Raw genomic sequence first — 25,686 nt, forward strand, 5'->3', positions numbered from 1 at the left:
AATTACCATATATTTCTACTTCACAGTTATTGATATGTTTCACAGAGCTCTAGATAGATTAGATTATAATATGAACATAGTGATTGAATTGTAAAAGTTTATTTTTTCTAAATAATTTAAAAAGTCATGTTACTGATATATTTACTATAAATCACGTAACAATATTTATTAAAAGAAATGGAATATTAATGTATGTTCTCAGTAATTTTAATTTGCTAAACTGGGCAGTTTCTCAAGTAATAGTTCTAATGTGAACTGAAGAAAAATATAATTTTCTAGCTTTATTTTTTCAATTGGCAATTTTACCTTTTACTAAATGTTAAGTATTGATGTAATTAGTACAAAATTAGTACAAAATTTTATGTCCTCACATTGTTATTTATTATCTTAAATTGTCTGGAATTTTTTTTATTAAACGATTGCACGTGCGTAAAATTGAATTGTGTGGAAATTCAGTTTTCGCCTTTTAGCCATTCTCATCCCTGAAAAATATCACTCTGTACCTTTTTTTACATTCTAAATTATGTGTGAGAAAAGTCTAAGACAGGTAAGAACCCCTTCGTTTATTTCAATGTATAATAATTAGCTGGAAGATTTGATTAATTTTTCAACTTCACCCTTAACACCCAAATTTTATTCGTATAAGCGGGTTTTTCAATTATCCGATATGCAATTAAGGAGGGATGAGTGTAACACATTGTGTATCGGTGTAATTCTAAAATCGAATGGTGCAATTCATATTCATGCGATTTAAAAATCATACATTCGTGCAGTTTTAAAATCAAACTGGATTCATGCTCATCTGGATTTAAATAGCACATTACTCGTCTTTATGTGAATTAAAATGAAAGGGGATACAGATTTGCGCAATTTAAAAAATTGCACATTGTGATTCATATTCTCACAATTTTGTATCCAATTTGTTTTAATTCATCTCCAGCCGTAATGCATCCCTGTGCTCTGTACAATATCTTCATTTAGTTTGTAGATAAACACATTTTTAATTTATTTTTCAGCTTTTAAAACGTGCCTTCTCTCTTGTATATTCCTCTGAAACTTAATAATTTGAAAATAATAAATATTAAGATTGGTTTTGAAAGTAATTTAATAAATTAATAGTTTAATAAATGATGACATTTAGAAACAAATTACAAGTCAATTTTTTTCTCTTTTTTTGTAATGTTATTTGTATTATTTATTGCTATTACGCAAAATTTCGTTGTCATTTCAGTATATTAAATAATAAATAAGTATTCTTAATAACTGTTTCCGCTACTACCGCTGAGTCACATTTAAAAAATTCATAAAAAAATGTTCAGTTATGTAATTGTAAAGTGTAGAACCCCGATATTTAAATATTTTTAAAGTCCGTAGAATTCAAGGAGCAATTTTTCCCTTTGATTACAAAGCTCAATTTAAAACTTAAAAAAATGTGCATATTTAGCAGTATGATATTTTATCATTTTTATTGCAATTTTTTCCAGACTTAATTTCAAGAATTCTTTGGAAAATGGATTTAAAAATAATTCTACTGAAATTGAGGTAATCAATGTTTCTTTTGATTCTTCAGTGAATGTCTTAACTACAAATTATGAAAAATTACACTTAATTATTATTTAATGCTGATAATTTCATGCATAAGTATTTTTTCAGGATGTACCAGATCTTGAGGAAGCTCAAGACTCAGAAGATGATACTGAGGTGAGTGATTAGTACTTTAAAGGGGGAAAAAATTAACTATTCATTTTAGATTGTTCTGTATTTTAAGTAATCTGCTGCCACTCCACTGTGAAAAATATGGGGAATTTAAAACTCACCTGAAATAAAAGGAAAATGTAGGGAATTTTGATTCTTTCTTGGTGAACTGGAAAAATATAGGGAATTTAGTTCTTGTTTTCGTCTTTTAAACTATGGTAACCACTCAAAGCGTAATCTTGGGATATTTAAGGATGGTATTTCAGCTATACTAAGCTATTTCATTTACTATAGCATTATTTAAGTATGATGATGATGAAAATCAGAGGATATACCCACAACTGATTAAAAGTTTAAAGCATGAAAACTCTGAAACATTTGTGAACGTAAACCATAAAACAAGTTTGCAAACAATGGTAAGCATTGATAGAAATTTTTTTAATATTGTATCTTTTAAAAAAAGGGGGGGGGGAAACTCATCAAGATTACAAATTTTTTTTAGAGTGGTTAGTCTTGTAAGTTTAAATTTTTGAAAAATATGCTCAAATTTTTTTACCTGATATTACATTAACCAGCTTCCTACATCTTTTAAGACTAGTCTAACGGAAAATCTGGGTTCCATTGTGTGTGCATATCTGTAACATCTACAGGGTGCCTAGTGTTTTTAAAAAGTGCTTATTTTCGATTTCGTTTTTTAAAAGCCCTTAAGGTGCTTTTTTATTTCTATGTTTTTAAAAAGTGCTTAATTTTCCCTTTTTCAATATGAGATTTTGTTGATTTTCGCTATAAATTATGCAAAAGAACACAGTTCACATTGTTCTATTCAACGCTTTCACAATTAATTCAACCCCAATCTATTTCAGCGTATTGTCAGCCCGTAGCGCATGAAAAAGCCCTTCATTTTACATGATTTAAAATTTCATGATTTTTGACAATTGTCAGAAACAATGCCAAAAGTTTTTTTTTTGACATGACAGTTAAAGCAAAATAAAACCGTCAGTTATCAAAAACTTTCCAACCCTGTCTAATTATATTTTTTTAAAGTGCTTAAAAATATCTTAAGTGCTTGAAAAGTACTTAAAAGGTGCTTATTTTTTGTAGAATAATTTGTCTAAGCACCCTGATCTAAAATAATGGCTAAGTGAAATTAAAGGAATCTTAAAACTAAACCTAAAAAGAATTATATTTTGATAGTAGACCAGCTCTTCAAACAGGTGAAATTTTTAAATAATCTCTTTTTCACATATATATTATTATTAATTAGTTAGAAATATAGTCTTTATTTATAAAATGAATCCATGACCTGCAGCAAAATGTCTTTATGAAGCCGAAATTCTATTCAATTTAATAAATCAATCTAATCAATTTAATAAATTGATTGTAACCATATGACATCTCATCTGGTCTTGTGGTTTACTTCTCAACCCTAACAAGGAAGTCTGGATATTATGGATCACATGACATGAAAAAAAAAATAACTATATGCTGTGTATGGAAAAAGTGTGCACTTGTCTTTTGTACATGATATAGTAGAACTTCTGCTATTTGCTAATAGTTTGTTTTTTTCTTAAATCTTTTTCCTTAATAAGTGCTTAATTAAAATTAGAATGGTATGATCACTATACAAAAAAAAAGAATTCAAATAGACTGCATTAAAAATCAGATGGATTCTAATTAAAATTGAACTTATCTGGATAAAAAAGTAAATTCTGCATGAAAGCCAGGGATGAGATTCTTCCGCGGATTTCCGCTTTTTTTTAGATTTTTCCCGCTAATTTCCACAGAAATTTTTTTTAACAAGTTAAAATATTTTATGAGAAATTTAATTTTCCGCGGAGCGAAAGCATTGAAGTCCTCATTCCTCCCTCTGAAGTTTCTCAAAAAGTCATTTCCTTGGGATAAAACTGGTTGACCTTTATACAGAGATGATATTTTTTCCTTTCGAATTTCAGCCTTTTTATCAAAAACTTGGATTCTCTAAAAGTTTCGTTTTTTTTTTTAAATAAATATCCCGCTTTTTTTTTTTTTTTTTTTTTTTTGAAAATTCAATCGTTAAAATAAAATAATCATATTTATTTACGATTTTCAAAGATAAACAAAAAATTCAATCTACATCCTAGCTGCTATCCCTTCCGTTTTTTTTACTTATTTTAGCTATTTTCTCTTCACAGAAAATAAGATTTTCCGTATTTTTATTCGTCCGCCGGATAGCTCATATTTTAGCAATTCAAACGTCATGACCCTGTTGTCTGGCGTGAAAGCAAACGAAAAATAAAATAAATAAAAAAAAATAATAGAGGTGGATTTAGGGTGAAAATATTTATTTGCTCATTCACTTAATCTTGTAAATTTTTATTTATTATGTCTAAACAAAAACAATACAAACAAGTCTTTTAGAAATCCCAAGTCCAGTCTCTCGCGATTTTAATATAAATAATCGATTTCGTATTTACCTGATTTAAAAGTTGGGCTATGCGATTCTTATTTACGCTATTCAAACATCGCACATTATGATTCTTAGTTACGAGATTTAAAAATCCAATATCGCGTTTTGCATTTATGCATTTTTAAAATCGCTATTTTGTTATCAAACATCGATTTTTGTATTTGCCTGATTTAAAAATTGAACGTTGCGAGTCTTATTCAGGCGATTTAAATATTGTACATTGCGATTCTTATTTACGAGATTTAAAAATCCAATATAGTGATTTGTATTTACGCGCTTTTAAAACCCTATGTAGCGATTCGTATTCACGCGAGCTTAAAATCCTATGTCGTGACTCGTTTTTGCGGTTGTAATATCAAACATCGATTTTCGTATTTAAACGTTCTTTAAAAATTAGACATTGTGATTTGTATTTCCGCGGTTTGAAAATTATGCATCGTGATTGGTGTTTACGTGCTCTAAAAATTACGCATCATGATTGGTATTTCTGCATACTTTAAAATTCTATATGGAGTTTATATTCACGGGATTTAAAAGCCTCATATCGGCATTCATATTGTCTTAATTTAAAAATAAGGTATCTGATTAATATTTATATATTCATACAATTTTAAAATTAATCATCAGGATTTATAATCACATGGTTTACAAGTTTAAAGATCTCACTCTTTTTGTCAAAATTTTGTGTGTGTATATATATATATATATATATATATATTCATTCTTGGATTTCCTCTTTTTTACTTTCTGACTGCTCTCATCCCTGGAAAGCGTAACATACAGTTGTATATACAGTCAGACCTCGATATAAGGTTACCCTAAGGGACATTGCAAAAGTGACCTTATGGGCGGGGTGACCTTTTAACCAATTCATTCATAACTAACCACGTAAATAGTACACATTAGGATTTTTTAAAAATGGTAATATGAACGAAAACGATCAGCCGTGAATTAAATATTTAAGTCAATAAATTTTAACAGAATTAGTAAAGAATTAAAGAAAGTTAGATTTTAAAAAAAAAATTTAATTTGAAATAAAGCTGTTTACAAATTTCCTCAAAGTGTACATACATTCATTACATCTTACCTTGTATAAAATAATCATTTATGCAGGTCTGTCTCGTCTTTGGTCTCATTTTTCTAACAATGTTTTATAGATTTCGTAACTTCTCAAAATGTTCCTGAGCTCCCTCATGGTTTGTAAAAAAATTTCGTCTGACATTTATTGCATTGAAGACTTCCACTTAGGTTACAGCTACAGTCTTAGGACCACTGTCATTGGCCTCAGTGTCCACAACTTGTGAAACAATTTCAGAAATTGTAGCTTGCTCGTTGGCTGCAACATTTTCCTAGAACTCGAGAGGAGTAATTGCCTTGTAAGGAAGTTAAATAGGCTTTTGTTAGAAAAGAGCTTCCCTCGCCTCAGATAAAAATGACCTTATAAGCGATAGCGATTTTTAAAACTTGACCATATATCCACTAATCTGTAACAAAGAATTCCTATTCAGTGAGCCAGGACTTCGGAAAAGTGACCTTATATGCCGGGTGACCTTATATCGAAGTCTGACTGTATAATCATTTAATTGAGATCTCACATTTAAGTGTGAAGCATTGATTACTTTTAACAGTATGCCCACAATGTGTTTTTCATGGATTAAATGTTTAACATCTAGTTACTGTACTTCAGTAACATTCACAATCATTTTTTCTAAAACATATTTAAAATGAACATGGAATCCTTTAATAGAGATCATGTTTATGTGAAGTATTGGACATTGTATGCCCCTTATGCTGCATTAAATTTTTATTTTTGCGCTGCATTAAATTTTTAATATTTTGTTTCTGTGTTTCAATGAATTATTTAATAATAAGTTGTTGGCAGAAATCGCTATTTAAAATAAACATTTTAATGGGGGGCTTCATTTTCAAATGGAAGTATTGTGCTGTTTGTTGAATATGTCCTTATGTTCTAGGTTCCTGATTTGTCTGATCCTGATTTATCTGATGCCCCCAAATCAGATGAGAGTGATAATGAAGTAAGCTTATTTAAACCTATGTGTTTTTTTGTTTCTCGCATTTTTGTGAACAACAAATTTAGTTTTAATTTTTTTTTCCTGAAAATTAAATGTTTTTTTATTACACATCTTTTTACTGCTGGCTCTTAAATTTTGTGAAAGACATTCTATATCTGTCTATATCTCCCACTCTCCATAATAGAGCTAAGAATCTCCCAAATTTTAATGGATTGCAAAACACATACTTAAAACTGTCACATTTTTTCCCTAAAATAGTACTTCCCTACCAACAATTTTAACTTGGCCCCAGTTGTGCTCAAAATTAGCTCAACATGGGTCCTATAAGAGCTCACACCGAGAGACCAGGTTGATTTTCCAGTCTAGATTTTTTAATATTGGACCTAGATTGGCCTATATAGAGCCTACACTGGCTCATATAAGACCTATCTTGGATAAATAATGGATATAAAATATCGGGTGGATCTGACAATTCTATATAGGGCCGGTATCAGAAAAATAATGGCCCATTGAACCCATGTTGAGCCAAGAAGAATGAATATAGGCATGCCCAAGTTATTTTGTTGGTAGGGTTGTTTCCTTTTTCTCTTCTTAAGTTTGCTCTAAGAATCCTTGAACTTGAAAATTGTTCAGTAATTAAGTTTTGCCTTGTGGGTTTATTATTGGTTTGAAATTTTTAAGTATTTTCTATTCATTTGGAATCGATGATGTATGCATTGAATTCTAAGAATTAAAATTTTGATGGGAGCAGTGTTGCTACAGGTGATTAAAATGCGACTATTAGAAACTATTTTCTACCTGAGGCAACTATGGCTACTTTTTTTTGCCTGAAAAGACTGTAAAAGCAACTATTTCAGGAAAAGGAGACTTTTCTGTGCTCTTAACAATGTTTTTTTTTAAAGCATAAATTGAGTTGACAGCCTGTGGCCCACGGTAGCTTCTGAACATAATAAAAAAAATTTCTTTCTGAAAAATAAAAATAAAATTTAATTGCAAATTAGAGTCATCACTTTTTAATGCACACAATTTGCTCAGATTCCATTGTGAATCTATTTTGCTTCTCAATCGCCTTTTCAACAGTTATTGCTACAAAACTCTACATGATTTTAAGGAACCTAATTTTTAATACGATGCTATGATGCATGAATTACGAATTTTAGTAATCACTTTTTCTATATATATATATATATATATATATATATATATATATATATATATATATATATATATATATATACAGTAGAGAACCATTTATCCGGTATCCAGATAACCGGGAAACCAGAAAACCGGGAAAAATTTTGCTCGAATTTCCCGCCATTTTAAACTAGAACGAAAAAAGCGGAAATTGGACTCATCCTTGAAGTTAAGTAGAGGAAAATGTAAGGAAGGGGAAGATTTTTTCCCCCGTTTACCCAGAGAAACGTCATTTCCTCCGTGACCTTGAAGGCAGGCAAGGGAGGAATGTTTTATTTTTTCCTTTAGGCCGTCAATCAAACTCAAGGGTGTGGCATGCTGATTTCGTTTTCTGCTTGATTTACGAGGGGGGTGGGGAAAATGCATTGCATGCATATCAGTGAACAGAAAAAGAAAAGAGAAAAATATATTTATTTGACATCGACTAATAAAAATAAAATCTTTTTCTTTTGAATAAATTCTTATTCTTTGGAAGTGCGGTATCAATTACAAGTTTTTCTTGGTGTGGAATCACATCTGCTGTAATTAAAATCTTGTTTTAATCAACAAAAAATTAAATAAAAAGGAGAATAGTTTATTATTTTAAACATAGGATTATTTTATGAAGCAGATAGCAGTTTTGTTTTTCTGATTTCACTACGTTTGATTTTTTTTCTTTTCGCGATAAATTTCGGACTCAATAAATTAATTCTTTTTATTCATAAATTTTATCATTAGGTTTTTTTTTTTTTTTTTTTTTTTTGAATTCCGTTGATCTTGCCTTGTTTCGGGTTTTAATATTTATGCTAGTGCCTTTTTTAATTATCGTTTCGGTTCGATAATTTTCAAGTGTTTTTATTTAGATTAATAAGTTTTCCTTTTATTTTATCGTTTCCCCCGTATAATTAGGTATGAAATATATGGCGTTATTTAATCATTGGTTTTGTTTATATTATTTAATTTAGGAATTGTAATTATTTTTAAAAAATAAATATGAGAATTTTGTACTTTTTAAACTTGATTTTCTTGTCTAAACTTGCAAATTTTTTTGTTCTTTTAAATGTTATATTTCTATCATTTTTTTTCTTTTTAAAGTTAGGAGTACCTTTCTTTTTTCTCTTACTTTATGCATTACACTTTTTCCTTGTACTTCGGGTTCGATAAAACATCGATTAACGACACTTTTTGGTCGATCCAGAAAACCGGGAAATTCAGATATCCGGGATAGCGATGGTCCCGAGCATCCCGGATAATTGGTTCTCTACTGTATATATACAGTATACGACCCAAAATCCGGCATTCGCGGGACCGACGAAATTCCGTATTTCGGATCTCTTCCGGAAATTCCAATATTGCGCCCATATATTACGATAATTCAGTTACGCTGTTAATTTCAGAAAAACCAATAAATTTAGCTAAGTAGTAGATTATGATGGGGTGAATTTAAAACTGTCCCATCTTTAGAAATTTCATTAATTAAAATGATAAATTTCATTAATTAAAATAATCTAGATGATATAATGATCTATGATATAATCTAGATCTCCATATGACATAATCTAGAAGAAATAATCCGAATCCTCCAAAAAAGAAATAATCATTTCTTCTTCGGCGTGAGATCATTGTTCTCGTTTTTTCTTTTACATAACATTTTGTTTTAACTAAAGACGCTCACCTCACTAAAAAAAAAAAAAAAAAAAACAATAACAAGGAACTACAAAAAAGTAACAATTAATGCTAGGAAACTAACGATGAATAACTAAAAACAAAAGCAAACAACTAATAACGATTAAAAAAAACAAGCAACAAAACTAGTTGACAAGTAACAAAAAAAAGTAACAGTTAATAACTAATAAAAAGGTAAATAAATCGAATTTTAAAAAAAAGGCAGCAAAAGGGATAGAATTCATTTTGTACATTGTATTATTTAGTTTCAATGTCAAAAGGGTGTGGCTAATTTATGGTCAAACAGGAAAGGGAAATGTGTGGACAAACCAGTAAAGCACTTGCGCAGCTGTCAAGATTGATTTATCAGTTTCTCCCAACTTGAATTTCTTTATTTTGTTCATTGGAAATGCAGATGTTTTTACTTTTCAATTTCAACTGCTTTAGGAATTGATGGTTTGTTTGACACAGATTTATTATTTTTTTTCTTTTCATGTTTTTATTTTTAAAAGATAAAATATAGTTACTTACTTCAAGAAAAAAAAAATCTGAATAAAAAGAAAATATTACTGCTTTTTTTTTCTCTTATCAATAAAAATTTCTTTAAAAAAAATTAGGTTGGATTAAGTGCCAGATTAGGGGTCCCATACTGTATATATATATAATTTGCTAAATTAATTATTGATGAAAGGAAAAATTATGTGATAGGGAAAATTAATCGAAAGAGTGTGTTTTTTTAACAAAAACTTATTTTTTTGCATTATTCTAGCATTTAAAAGTATTTAATGTTCTGCAAATATACTGATTTTTTTTATATAAAAATTTAGTGCTGAAACATTAACGTTTGTTTAAAAATTATATTGGTCGTCAACTTGACGAAATAGATCATGGTATATTAGAATGAAGTCATTTAAAAAAATTTTAGTCATATTATTGAAAAATTTTTGTTTTTATTTAAGCAACTTTTTTCATATTTTAGGCTAGTATTTTCATGGTTTAGGCTACTGGAAGCAACTATTTTGTTAATTTTTCTTCTGTGGCAATCCTGTGGATGCTTATTTCTTACAATTGGATGTTTAAAAAGAAAATTTATTAAAATCTAGTTATAGTATATTTTAGAAGAATTAATGGAAGATAATAATAAATTTGTAATGTGAGTGCTTAAATTGTTTCATTAAACTATTTTAAAGTTTTTTTTTTTTGTAGTGCATGATTGCTCCTATCAAAGAAAAGTCAATAGAGGCCAAATTAACTGAGTCGAAAGATAAAAAAGTGGAGCCCAAATCAAATGAATCTGGGGTAAAAAAAATTGAGACCAAGTCAACTGTACCTGAGGACACTTCCCCCAGGACTCAGTCCCCGCACAAAGTTCCCGATTCAGAAGTCAAAGCATCTCCAACCAAACCATCTAACTTGTTTGTAAGTATTTTTCAAAAATTAACTGCGTTTTTATTAGTGAATGTTTAACTTGGGGGAAAATTTCAATACAAATAACTTCTGTATTTGCACACTTTTACTCAAGATAAGCTAAACACTGAGTAGTGTGGTTATTTGAGGCAAAAATACTAGATTTTGTAACACACCTGCCAAATCTCCTGTTTTTTAACGAAGACTCCTGTATTTTACAATTATCTCCTGTTTACCCGTATATTTTCAAATTTCTCCGTATTGGTTGAAGAAATTTAAAAATAATAATTTGGCGATGAAATATCCGCTACTGGCAAAAATACTTTTCTTATTCCTTAGCAGATGGTGCTAGTGCCAGAACTGCAGTATGTTAAGTGTTTATATTTTAAGTAATTATAAATAATTCTTAATTATAATAGTAATTATAATTAATTCTTCTTTAGATTAAGATTTATGTAGTGCATATTTTTTACTTCGCTAACTGTAAGTGCTTACATTATTTCCGATTTTGACTTACTTAACTATGCATGATGTATCAAATCTTTACTTGAAGCCCAAAAAATTTTGTTAGTAAAATCTCAGTTATTTTATTTCACCAAAGTTTTCAGGTATGTTATAATCTTATGACACTATAATAAATATTCCTATGTACTACCAATTGTTAAAAATATTGCCTGCCTTTTTACAAAGACATGCACATGCATATCAATTTCATGCAAACAGATTTATATATATATATATATATATATATATATATATATATATATATATATATATATATATATATATATATATATATATATAATAAAAAAATACAAGAAAACACTAAGAAAGTTAAGAAAAACAATAAGTATCATTTATTGCGCTTAAGCTGCAAGTAAACAGCACTCATTAGATAAGTTCAAAATGAAGAATAAAACAAAGAAAAATATAGACATATGAAAAAAAGGGGGGTGGGAAATAATAAGTAAAAAAATAACAAACAACATATTATTTAAAAAAAAAAAAAAAATGTGAAATTTTAATTAAAAAGCCGGAAAAAAAAGATATAATCTTTTCTTCAGCCCACACGATTATATCCGCAAAACAGAGTGCTTTCTGATATTGTATCAATGAAGCCAAAGCAAAATATATTAATACAATAGTGTGAGGAGCACTCAAAAATTTTTTTATAAAACAACAACATAAAATTAGATCATAAAAAGTAAAAATAACATGTAAAAACAGATAATAAAATAAAATAAAAAGAAAAAACATTAAAAAGGGGGGACTATAAAGCGAGTAGCAAAATCATAACAACTTACATGGACAGAAATTTTTTAAGAATGATTTAAAAATGTTTTCGCAGAAAGATTGCCAGATTACAAAATATGAAAACAAAAGATGAAAGCAAAAGCGCAAATCAAGTGTAACAAGAGGGTTTTAAAGTGTCGTTCTTACTGCACTGCTGAAGTGATTTGTTATTCTGAGTTTTGATTTGTTAGTTACCAAGGATGGTCCCGAAATGGATGTGCGCAAGGTAATATTATACTGGATAATTTCAAAAATTGATCATAAATAGTTTTAGAAGATAGATGTTTATTTAAGAAAAAATATAAAATAGAAAAGAGAAACATAAATTGCCTTGCAAATAATTTTAACCGCGGATTTGCACGATATGGATTAGCACATAGAAAAATTATTTAAATTATCAAAGAAAGAATTTTATTAGATAATTTTAACCACGGATTTGCCCGAAATGGATTTGCACATGGAAAATATATAAATTAATAAAGAAATTTTTAGCAAACAATTTTATCCACGGATTTGCCCGAAATGGATTTGCACATGGAAAAACTGTATAGATTAACAAGGGAAATTATTTAGCAAAGGAATTTTTAGTAAATAATTCTAACCACGGATTTGCCCGAAATGGATTTGCACATGGAAAGATTAACAAAGAAAAAAATTTTTTTTCATTTGGTGCATAATTTTAGCCACGGATTTGCCCGAAATGGATTTGCACATGGAAAATTGTATAAATTAATAAAGAAATTATTAGCAAACAATTTTATCCACGGATTTGCCCGAAATGGATTTGCACATGGAAAAACTTTATAGATTAACAAAGGAAATTATTTAGTAAAGGAATTTTTGGTAAATAATTCTAACCACGGATTTGCCCGAAATGTCCAAATCCATTTCGGGCAAATCCGTGGTTAGAATTATTTACCAAAAATTCCTTTACTAAATAATTTCCTTTGTTAATCTATAAAGTTTTTCCATGTGCAAATCCATTTCGGGCAAATCCGTGGATAAAATTGTTTGCTAATAATTTCTTTATTAATTTATACAATTTTCCATGTGCAAATCCATTTCGGGCAAATCCGTGGCTAAAATTATGTACCAAAAAAAAAAAAAAAAATTTTTTTTTCTTTGTTAATCTTTCCATGTGCAAATCCATTTCGGGCAAATCCGTGGTTAGAATTATTTACTAAAAATTCCTTTGCTAACTAATTTCCCTTGTTAATCTATACAGTTTTTCCATGTGCAAATCCATTTCGGGCAAATCCGTGGATAAAATTGTTTGCTAAAAATTTCTTTATTAATTTATACAATTTTCCATGTGCAAATCCATTTCGGGCAAATCCGTGGTTAAAATTATCTGCAAAAATGTTTTCTTTGTTAATTTTTCTATGTGCAAATCCATTTCGGGCAAATCCGTGTTAAAATTATCTATTAAAATTCTTTCTTTGATAATTTAAATAATTTTTCTATGTGCTAATCCATATCGTGCAAACCCGCGGTTAAAATTATTTGCAAGGCAATTTATGTTTCTCTTTTCTATTTTATATTTTTTCTTAAATAAACATCTATCTTCTAAAACTATTTATGATCAATTTTTGAAATTATCCAGTATAATATTACCTTGCGCACATCCATTTCGGGACCATCCTTGGTAACTAACAAATCAAAACTCAGAATAACAAATCACTTCAGCAGTGCAGTAAGAACGACACTTTAAAACCCTCTTGTTACACTTGATTTGCGCTTTTGCTTTCATCTTTTGTTTTCATATTTTGTAATCTGGCAATCTTTCTGCGAAAACATTTTTAAATCATTCTTGAAAAATTTCTGTCCATGTAAGTTGTTATGATTTTGCTACTCGCTTTATAGTCCCCCCTTTTTAATGTTTTTTCTTTTTATTTTATTTTATTATCTGTTTTTACATGTTATTTTTACTTTTTATGATCTAATTTTATGTTGTTGTTTTATAAAAAAATTTTTGAGTGCTCCTCACACTATTGTATTAATATATTTTGCTTTGGCTTTATTGATACAATATCAGAAAGCACTCTGTTTTGCGGATATAATCGTGTGGGCTGAAGAAAAGATTATATCTTTTTTTTCCGGCTTTTTAATTAAAATTTCACTTTTTTTTTTTTTTTTTTTTAAATAATATGTTGTTTGTTATTTTTTTACTTATTATTTCCCACCCCCCTTTTTTTCATATGTCTATATTTTTCTTTGTTTTATTCTTCATTTTGAACTTATATATATATATATATATATATATATATATATATATATATATATATATATATATATATATATATATATATATATATATAGGATGACCATTGACTATGACAATGAAAAAATCAATAAGAATAATATTTATCTTTCAATATTTGAAAAAAACAGCACACACGTATATGTATATAAATAAGGAATAGATAAGAACAGATAAGTAAGGAAAACTTTTATTTATCATTAATTTAAACCCGTGAACAATAAAATCAAAAAAGATCTTAATTCTTTTTCTGGCCTTTAATCAAATTGGAGATTGTATTTTTTTTTTTTTTTTTTTTTTTTTGTGAAATTTTAAGAGAACTGGCGTGACTGCGTACCTATAAGTAAATCCCAAGGCCATACCTTAGTTGGGCAAAAATGTAATTGATTACATTTTTCAGGTACAATAATCAATTACTTGTAATCTCAGTTACAATTTACCATAATTTTTATTGCAACAGTAATTGTATTGTAATTGTATTGCATTCCAGGTAACTGCGATTATATTGAATTATATTCCCAGTAATCTGCACAAAAAATTATTATTGGTAATCGGGGCCTGCACGAAGAATTTCAAATTATTAGCCAATGAATTTGCCAATTATCAAAACTATTTGCCAAATTTTGAAAGTCTTTGTCAAAGCAAATCTTTTTTATGATTAATTTTTTCGCATGGAAAACTATTTTACTGTAGTTTATTTCAGGCTTATATTATTTGGACCCAATTCTAATTGGGTATGCGACACATTAACCAAAAATTACTGTAATCGAATAAAAATAAAGTACTGATTTCTTTGGAAAATGTTTTTATCTGCCAATTTTCAAAATTCTTGGGGATTTCACTGTTAAAATAAGTATTGCTTTTGATTATTTATAAAAGCTAGTTTATTTTTGTTTTACTCCAGAAAGGAAACTATTATTCAGGGTTGCCACTTCACAGGGAGAACCTGAAAAATAAAGGGAATTTTAAAATCACCTAAAATAGCAGGGAATTTTGTTTCTTATTTTCGTCTTTTAAAAAATCGTGACAACTTAATGCTTTATCTATGGGATGTTTAAGGATGATATTCTGAACTATTTTATTTCCTATAACATTATTTAAGTATGTTCAGCTGTTTCTTTTTTTTTTTTTCTCCTCTAAGTTTTTCCAGCAGTTCAAACTATTATAGTTAGCCCAATATAGCTTATACTAGAGCACAGTAATTGTGTTTCCTCTTAATAATAGTGTATAATATGTACAGGGAATTTTTTTTTCTCCCCAGATTTGAGTGGCTACCCTGTTAACATTGAAGGAAAACTTTTTATAGAGATGTTGTTTTTTCTTTTTCAGAGAGAGAAAGACCCCAAACAGCTGGATGAACTTCTAAAAGAAGGATCTCAAATGTTACTTGATGGTTGTGGACATTTGGCAGTTAGTCAGTTTATTTCTGCTTTGGACATTATTGATTCTACTTCAAAGGTAAGCTATTTTATTCCCTTATTTTGAATTTTCAAATTCGATCATTTACAGTAAGCTCTACATCTTTTAACTGGCTGGCCTAATGCCATCAGTAACAAAAATAAAGAAAATTTAATAATATCAGTATGTAAAAATCAAATCAGCTAAATGTCTGAGAAATTTTGTTTCCTCAGACTACATAGTTTGTCTGATTTTATTACTACAAAAATTGAAAATTTTACTAGTTTTTCACATTATTTTAAATATTTGGATTTATCCTATTATTTGCAGGTATTTTAAGTATTTGGATTTATCCTATTATGTACAAATGTTGAATAGATTACTGATTATACATTTTTTTTCTCCCTTCCTGAATAGAATTATGAAGCAAGTGAAATAGTCTGTATTAAATATGCATGTGGTTTAGCTTACTGCTCTTCTGGCGGATATGAGGTACATGTTTTTTTTTTTTTAATATAGCATAACAGAAAATTTATAATTACAGAAAGAAAATTATTTATATATAAAATGTAAAAGTAATAATGTGTTGTAAATTAAAAAATACTGTAAAATTAAGCTAACAACTGAGAATTATGAAAAATTATTTTGATGTTGAGTGTTTATAGTGCATGCCAGCGAAATTTCCTGTTTTTTAGACTCCTGTGTTTTGCAATTATCTCCTATTTACCTGTATATTCTCAAATTTCTCCGTATTTGTTGAAGAAATTTTTTTTTTAAGAATTTTGCTGGTAGCAAAAATATTTCTCTTATTCCTCAACAGATAGTGCTATTGCCAGTACTGCAGTATGTTGAGTGTTAATAGTTTAAGTACCCCTTGCGGTCAGGCTAACTTTGGGGCGACTATTGTGGGTTTTTTCTTGATGTAATGCAAATGGGAGTTAGTTCCATCAAAAAATCCTCCAGAAAGGCAAATTTATCCCAATACCTGATTGATCCAGGAGTTCCCTTGTTCTCTGGAGTGGATTCAAATTTACAAAGCTGTGGAGTTGAGCATTAGTTGCTGTAAACCCAAAATTAGGTTGGCTGTATAACAATTATAAAATAGTTTAAGTAATTAAAAATAATGGCTTAAAAAATCTTCTTAAGTTTAGGATTTATATACATATTTCTTACTTCACTAAATGTAAGTGCTTATATTATTATTTTCAATTTTGAATTTCTCTTTTTGACTTGCATGATTACGCATACATCAAAACTTAACTCGTAGCCCAAAAAATGTCTCTAATAAAATCTCTGTTAGTATATTTCTCCAATGTTGGGAGGTATGATAGTATAAGTAATTATGAATAAAGGTTTAAAGAAATCTTTTTTAGCTTAAAATTTATTCACCTATTTCTTACTTTCTTCACTAAATGTAAGTGCTTATATTACTTCCATTTTTTTTTTTTTTTTTTTTTTACTTGCATGATGTATAAAAACTGAACACATAGTGCAAAAAAATTTAACAAAGTAATGTATTTTTTCCAATGTTGGCAGGTATGAACTGTAGCATTTTAAAATGTTAAATGTTTATTATTTACAATTTTGTTACTTCTAGTATCTAATTTAATTCTAGGAACTTATTACAAACAAAAAAAAAAAAAATACTTTAATAATGTGTAAAGATTTGGAAGTGATTTTTTACCAGTAAACACCCATCTTCTGACATTTTTTTTCCCATTGCCAACCAGTTTTGGCACAAATTTCACGACATCCCAGGACAAAAATAATGAAATGGATTATTTTTTAGGACTTACAGAAGAGCATAGAAATGTTTAAGCAAATCATTGAAAACCATAGAAACATCACATTTCCTGCTGCCTATTATGGAATTGGGCTTGCCTTTTCTAAATTAAACAGGTAACTAATATTTATGCAATTTTTGCATTTTCATCATCATCAATGGCTTGACAGCCCTAGGTGGGCCTTGGCCTTCTCAAGAAGTTTTTCCCAGGCTAACCTTTTTCCTTCTAGCTTTTTCCACTTTTTGGTGTGCCAACTGGTCTGGCATTAAAAACTCTTTTTGTCTTTACGGCCTTCGTCCATTCTGATAACGTGACCTGCCCATTTTTTTCTTTGTTGTTTAATAAAGTTAATAGAAGTCATTATATGAGTGACAAAGCTCTAAACTTGTTCTTGTAAGCCACACATCATGTTTTGGAATTCCTCTATTAACACTTATTACCTTTCTCTCAAAGGTACCCAACATAACCTCATCTGTACAAGATATGGTACAGGTTTCACAAGCATATGTTAAAATTGATCTTAAAAGAGATTAACAAAATAAAACTTGTTTTTCTATGAATTACATTAGATTTTATGTATTTTCAAACTCCATTTAAACATCAACTATTGGTATATTGAAGCTATTGGCTATAGTAATTCTCCTTTGTATTTTCATTGTAATATTGTTCTTGTATTTTACAGAAAGCAAATCTTCAAATGAGAGTCTTTGTATTTTGTAGATCATGTCTCATGTCAATAAACTTATATACCAGGGTTGGCAAGTTTTTGACACATAACGGTTTTTACCGTCATGTCAAAAAACCCTCTGTCAAAGACCCATAGTTTTAGTAAAACTGTATCTTTATTTGAGTTTGACTGCTTATAGTTTAAAATTAATTCATTTTTCAGCAATAAAATTAGAAAGAAAAGTTGTTAAAAGATATTTAAGAACAGATTCTTGCATTTTCTCATACTATTTAATACAAAACATACTATTTGAAGTAAAATATTAGGATACTAAACAAAATTTTCAACATTTCCAAGCATCATTTTGTTTGGCATATTACATTACTGAAGAATGTCAAGATTGATTACTTTCATTGATAAAATCTCGCTTTGAGAAACACATGTACACATAAATAGAAAGCCTCATAAAATAAACTTTTCTTATCAATTTTGCTTTCAATATTTTACACAGAAATGAGACATGAAAAAGCCTGGGAAATCCTTTTAGAGTTTCAATATTTCTGTATGAATGTATATCCTTCTATAAGAATACGTGTATATAGTTGCAAAATCAATAGCAATCATTTACAGCATTAATTTATTAAAGCAATTATGTGAAAATAATATATTGTCCGCTATATGCCATAAATTAAGAAAACAGTAGGTTTTTGACGGTAAAAACACGGTTTTTACCACTGTCATGTCAAAAAACAGTTTTTGACGGCAAAAACCCAGCCCTGTTATATACTAAATGTGGCAATGTATCTAAAATAGTTCAATATAATGCTTTAAAACAACTTTTAAATAAAATAAAAAAATATTAGTATTTATTATTTAGAGAACATAAATCTAATGCATTTATCAATTTAGGATTGCCGTATTCGACTAAAATGCAACTATGTCGTAAATTTGTGTTTTGATCTTTTTCTTTCCTGTTGCTGTTAATGCTATTGAATATCTCATGGTTTTTAAAATTCCCACTATATTATGACACGCAGAGTTTGAATCTCATATATAAGTAGTAACTTTTTGATGCACTCGATTTGCATCGACACTAACATTTATGCGGCGGTCGTTATTGCTATGAATTTTTCAACATTTTCTCTTACAACCCTATATTTTTTATAAATTATTACGACACACGGAATTTTATTTGTGAATTTTTAAGTTACTTCTTAACCTGACGATAGCACTGACGATCTACTTATTCGCACTTATTGCTTTATTCGCATGGGTTTTGTTGGAAATGCAATCCGGTTTTATGTTGTTTTTTTTCCGGTGGGATTCCAGGCTTACAGGTTTGTGTACGTATTTTGTGATTGATGTGTGTTGATGTTGTTTTGTGATGATGATTGAAAGATGCCGTCATCTCACGAAGTGCATCGATAAGTGCGATTGCTGATATGCATTGCTTTGGCTGTCTGGAAATTCTTATACTTCCGCACGGCTGCATGCCTAGTACAACTAGACTCCAGGGTTGGGGTTTTAGACGTCCTAAACTGGTTTTGGACAGGACACATGGGTTTTACTGTCCTAAACTGACTAAAACTATCCTAAAGTGTCCAAAACCTTGAACATAGGTAAAAGGTAAAAATTTTATATGCCATTGTACAACCATTGTTTTATATGCCATTGTACACATAATAATTACATATATTAATAAATATCTTACACTTTTTATACAATTTGCTCTTTAAAGGAAAATAATATAATAGGAAAATATATATCTTTTGAAGCTCCACAAATCATTGAACAACAAAAGTGAATGCCTAATCCTTTAAATATGAATAAATGTGCTTTTAATACTGATAAATTATTTATTTATTTATTTATTTTTTGCGTAAGGTTAAATAATGCAACATTAAAAATTGTAATGAATTTTTTTAATAAAGCAAAATCTTGTCTTTATTTTGTTTCTTGTTCAAAAATTAACTTTTTATTTTTCACCATATTTTTTTGAAATCGTGACATAGTTTGAGTAAAAGGGTTTTGGACACTTTAAGACAGTTTTAGTTTAAACCGTGGATTAATCCATTCTGTCCTAAACCTTGCCTACTCTGCTAAACTCACAACTGCATCTACTTTCCATGCATCTAATTTGTAATGTCATGTGTGAATGACATTTTGAGTTTCCTATGTCTGTTACGTATGTAAATGTATATAAACCAGGATGTCTTTACTACTCTCTCACTTATGGGTCTGGACTGACTGATTTCTGTCCTGGGGACTAAAATCAGTCTGTTTCTGATTTTTTTTTTTTTAGTGATTATGTCGAAATGATTTCTTCTTTTCCCTTATGTGTTGAATCATATTTGTGTAATATTATAACATGGTGCATAGGATTTTTAAAAAGCCCTTAAAGGTGCTTTTGTCATTGGGTGTTTTTAAAAAGTGCTCATTTTCCCTTTTGGAAAATGATATATTTTTTTCTTTACTATGTTGATTTTCACCACGTATTATGCAAAAACATGCTTTTCACATTTTTCTATTCAACATTTTCACAATTCATTCAACCACAATCCATTTCGATGTACCGTTTGTCCATATCATATGACAGCACAAATCATTTTACAGGCTTGATGAAATACTTGTGAGTCCGTATCTGCATCTACTAAGCTGGGTTTGATGAAATTATTGTACTCTCATGTGCAACTCTGCTGCCTTTAGCATGATATTCTCATTTTCGTGCCTCTGATATCGAAACCGAAAAATCTCTCAATCTTCTTATGGTGGCTAATGTAATCAAGAAAAGAGGTCTTTGTCAGAAACTAGTTGTTTTATCATGATCATGTAAAGTCTTTGAAAATTATTATGCATTTTGTTAATATACATAGTGATTAAAAATATTTTTGGAGTGCTTGAAAAGTGCTTATTTTTTGTTGAAAGATTTGGCTATGCTCCCTGTATGAAGAAAAACTAATTTGTCTGTTTCTTTTCCTCACTTAGATTCAAAGATGCCCTTAAATATTTACAAACCGTGTCTGACATTTTAGAGAAAGGAATACGTTTCAAAGTTTACACGTGGCCAGGTTTGAAAACTGTCATTAGTGAAACCAAATCTGAACAACTCAAAGTAAGGAAGACTTTTTTTCAATTTTTTTTACATGTTTCTTGGTTACTCACTTTTTCTTTTGTTGCCCCTTAGAATGAATAACTTGTTCCAAGTACAGTAGAGAACCAATAATCGGAGATGCTCGGGACCATCGCTATCCCGGATGTCTGAATTTCCCGGTTTTCTGGATTGACCAAAAAGTGTCGTCAATCAATGTTTTATCAGACCCGAATTATAAGAGGAAAGTGTAACACATTTTAAAATAAGAGGAAAGAAAACGTTCCTAAATTTAAAAAGAAAAAAAAAATGGTAGAAAAATATCATAAAAGAATTAAAAAAATTGCAAGTTTAGACATGAAAAACAAGTTTAAAAAATATAAATTTCTCATATTTACTTTTTAAGAATAATTACAATTCCTAAATTAACTAATGTAAACAAAATCAATGATTAAATAACGCAATATACAGGGGTGATTGTGCTCCGGAAAAAATCCGGATTTCCGGAATTTTCGCTAACAGTGATCTGGAAGTTTGCGGTGATCGAAGGTCCAGACGTTTCAAAATATCATTTATCACAGAAGTTTCCGGAAATCAAATTTTCAAAGGTGGAACTTAAAAACACAGTTTATTTTATTTGTTTGTAAGGGCAAGCCAGAGAGATACTTTATAAGCTTATATTCATGATTAATATTCATTTTTTATCAGTAAATAGTTGTTATAATCATAAACTCAAGAAAGAAAGACATATTTGTAAATTTTAATTACTTCTCCAGGTCATCCTAGCTATGTGTAAATGGTATAGGTATGTGTAAAATTTTAAATACATTTTAAGTAAACTAAGAAATATAGGAAAAAAACGTTTAAATTTTTTTCAATTTAAACTGTTTTTTGTTTTTTTTTAACTCAAGAAATTTTCCGGAATTTTGACTTAGGCTCACAATCACCCCTGAATATATTTCATACCTAATTATACAGGGGGAAACGATAAAATAAAAGGAAAACCTATTAATCTAAATAAAAACGAAAATTATCGAACCGAAAGGATAGTTAAAAAAGGCACTATAATAATTATTAAAACCCGGAACAAGGCAAGATCAATAAGATCAACGGAATTTTAAAAAAAAATCAAAAAACCTAATGATAAAATTATGCATAAAAAGAATTAATTTACTGAGTGCAAAATTTATCCTGAAAGGAAAAACAATTCAAACGTAGTGGAATCAGAAAAATAAAACTGCATTCTGTTTCGTAAATAATCGTATGTTTAAATTAATAAGCAACTCTCCTTTTACTTATTTTTTTATAAAAACCCGATTTTTAACGAAGGCAGATGTGGTTTCACATCAAGAAAAACTTGCAAAGGATACCGCACTTCCAAAGAATCAGAATTTATTCAAAAGAAAATATTTTATCTTTATTAATCTATGTCAAATAGATAAATATATTTTTCTCTTTCATCTTCCGTTCACTGATATGTATGTGCAATGCAATTGTGCCACCCTCTCGTAAATCAAAGAGAAAACGAAATCAGCGTGCCACTCCTTTGAGTTTGATTGACGGCCTAAAGGAGAAAATAAAACATTCATCCCTTCCCTGCCTCCTTTCGATATGAAGATCTTCAAGGTCACAGAAGAAATGACGTTTCTCTGGGTAAATGGGGAAAAAAATTCTCCCCTTCCTCACATTTTCCTCTACTCAACTTCAAGGATGAGTCCAATTTCCGCTTTTTTTCGTAATCGATCTAGTTTAAAATGGCGGGAAAACTGAAGAAATTTTTTCCCGGTTATCTGGATACCGGATAAATGGTTCTCTACTGTATAAATTATAGCTGAAATATTTTAAAATGTTTATTATTTACAATTCTGTTACTTCTAGTATCTGATTTTATTCTAGGAACTTATTACAAGCAAAAAAAATAATACTTTAACAATGTGTAAAGATTTTAAACTGATTTGCTACCTTTATTACCTTTTTTTGTTACCTTTTACTAATTTTATTAATACAGTAGAGCGCCGATTATCCGAACTGCTCGGGACTGAGCTCGGATAATTGGAAAGTTGTTTAAATGATTATTATTTATGCACTACCTTCCCTTCACACTTTTTCCAGGTTTAGGACTGGCAGTACTATTTAAAATAGCTCTGTTTTAAAAAAAAAAATTTCAATTTTTAAATATTTTTTACTTATTTTTTTAAAACTTTTTTTTCATTTTGAATTTTTTTAATCACCAGCTTTTTAAATTTTTTTGTCACTTACTGATTTAACCACATTTTTCTTTATTTTCCATTGCAAAAGAAATCCAGAAAGATGTTTTTTTTTTTCAGCAGCCATATCCCTTATTCTTTTTAAATAAATCAACTGAACTGGATCAACATCATTTTGGCATTCTAGCCAATTCATTGCAATACCTAATGAATTGCGTGCTTCTACCTGCATCTTCGTCTGTCAGGGTTCCCACGGTCCTTAAAAATTCTTAAAAACTGCTTAATTTTTATTTTGGAAAACAAGGGCCCTTAATAGTACTTAATTTTGGTACATTGTTTTTAAAAGTACTTAATCTAGTGGTTAACTAGAATCCATAACGAAAGCTATTTCTTAAAATCTTGAAGAATTAAATAAATTTTGTGTAACTTTTCAATGTGTAATAAGTTACTGTAAATTTATAGAAAGCAGTAATATTTTTTAAAATTAAGGATTGTACTAAAAATTAAACAGATCTGTGAGAAACAAGGTTTGAAAAATCCTAGCCAACCTGGGTTTTTCATCAAAAACCTGGGGTTTATTGGGTTTCTGATGAAAACCTCCAATTTTTTAAAAAAATATTTAAAAATTTTTTTAAGTATTAAATAAGAAAGCATGATTTGCATCTAACAAGAAAGTTAAATATTTGGTAACTAGTATTTATAATTCGTTTTGTTGCAATGTAAATGTTTTTTAAAGTTTTAGATTGTTACATTATTATTTTTATTTCTTAGGGATAAGCAGATTGTTGCATAAAAATTTAAATCTACTCAACTAAAAGATTCTTAGATTTTAGTAATCAGTTTGTTCAGTTAACATTGCAACTTATACTGTTTTTAATTTTTATTCAATTTTTAGTTGCTTTAAAATTAGTTCATGTTTTTCGCCAGAATGTTTAGTAACATAATGTAAAGTTGATTCCTAATAACATGTTTGGCTGGAAATAATTTTATGTGAGGTTCACCATAAAAATAAGTATAACATTTGCTGGTTTAGTAGCAAAATATAAAAACTTGTAATAATTTTTTCAAAGTTTTGCCAAATTTCTTTATTTACTCTTGTTTTATATTCATAAAAAAATTGCAAATCTTTATTTCTGCACTTAATTTTATAATTCAATTTCCATGAAATCATTAAAAATGGAATACAGATTAGTTTCATAGATGACGTTAACTTTTAACAATTTGAAAATGTTTTTAAAAGAAACCCAACCCGGGTTTGTAAAAGTTGCCTGGTACTTTGGCGTTAATTAATACAATTACATCAGTGCTTACATTATAATAAAATTGCTCTTTATTACTTTTTTTCTTTATCGATTTTTTTAGGAAAAGTAAATAATTGGACTGTCACTGGCAGTATTTGTATATTCAATGATAAACAATATTTTTAAAGTCCTTAATTTTTCATAAAAGTACTTTATTTTTTTAAAAGAAGTCCTTAAAAGTGCTTAATTTTTGCTTTGTTAAAAGAGTGGAGTTCCGATTTTCATTCGAATTTTCTTCTGCTGCACAAACTGGCATCTTTTCATCCGAAAGATCTACTGGTTCAGAAATTTAGAAAAATTTTTGATAAGTTAAAAAGTATTCTAAGCTTTAAAAAAAAAAAAAATCAGCCATAGTTCGGATAATCAGCGCTCTACTGTATTTATAAAATAGTTTAAGAATACTCATTTAGTTTATAAATTAGGATTTTTTTAAAGGAAAAAAAAACATAGATTGTTTTTATTTTATTTTTAGATCTTGGTTAACTGTAAAATAAAGGAATGTGAAATGCCCCCTCCTCCTGATGCCATTTGTCGTTATGAAGAGTGTTCCACACAACCTGCTATATACTACAGTGATGCAGACTTCAAAGGATTCCTTGACCTACAATGTTCTGATCACTGTAACTTACAGTATCATGCAGTCTGTTGGAAAGCTTTAAAAAGTTTAAAAAATTTTACAGACAAGGTAATTAGTTTATTACATATTATGTATATTTTTATATATCATTAGGGAGCTTTTATATTATTTATAACTGAAGTAACAAAACATATATCACATAAATATTAATAAAGCTGAGCAAATTCGTTACATGTTTTTGTCATGGACCAGACTTTTTTTATATTGCTAAATGTATATATATAATATAAAAAGTTTCAATTAATCTTTTTATGTTATTCCTTTTCTGTAAATCCTTTTCTTAATTTCTTATTCAAAATAAAACGCTTTCTCACACTTTTAAATTCACATCCTGTCTTTTAATCTATTTTTGTGTCAAGTATGCATTAATTGAAAGTAATAAATGTTTCCATTTGCTCTTTGTGGGAATCGTGCGACCTATTTAATAAACCAATTAAAGTTACTAAGTTTTCCCTTATTCCCTAAAATGAGACATTTTGCGGATTTACATTTTGAGATTTTCCCTAGCTTTTATTGAGGTGCACAACGAATTTGTGTAGACTTTTATAGCTGTTTTCACTCTAATAATTGATAAATAAATTTTGTACCCTCTTTCCCTGCCTAAGACCTGTTTTTATCCTTCCACTCCGGCA

General features: G+C 28.7%; 1 protein-coding gene across 1 annotated transcript in view; it reads left to right on the plus strand.

Annotated features, from left to right (window-relative positions):
* The window catches only part of LOC107441387 (uncharacterized), a 130,662-nt gene that overhangs the window by 42,875 nt on the left and 62,101 nt on the right, over nucleotides 1-25,686 (plus strand). The window contains exons 15-23 of the mRNA XM_071180923.2: nucleotides 1,485-1,542; nucleotides 1,654-1,701; nucleotides 6,115-6,177; nucleotides 10,219-10,431; nucleotides 15,302-15,430; nucleotides 15,788-15,862; nucleotides 17,160-17,269; nucleotides 20,807-20,933; nucleotides 24,890-25,102. Coding sequence (XP_071037024.2) covers nucleotides 1,485-1,542; nucleotides 1,654-1,701; nucleotides 6,115-6,177; nucleotides 10,219-10,431; nucleotides 15,302-15,430; nucleotides 15,788-15,862; nucleotides 17,160-17,269; nucleotides 20,807-20,933; nucleotides 24,890-25,102 — 1,036 coding nt within the window. The remainder of the gene's footprint in view (nucleotides 1-1,484; nucleotides 1,543-1,653; nucleotides 1,702-6,114; nucleotides 6,178-10,218; nucleotides 10,432-15,301; nucleotides 15,431-15,787; nucleotides 15,863-17,159; nucleotides 17,270-20,806; nucleotides 20,934-24,889; nucleotides 25,103-25,686) is intronic.

The sequence above is a fragment of the Parasteatoda tepidariorum genome, chromosome 8, assembly GCF_982258835.1.
Source record: "Parasteatoda tepidariorum strain Cologne lab strain chromosome 8, Ptep-v5.0, whole genome shotgun sequence".
NCBI lineage: Eukaryota > Metazoa > Arthropoda > Arachnida > Araneae > Theridiidae > Parasteatoda > Parasteatoda tepidariorum.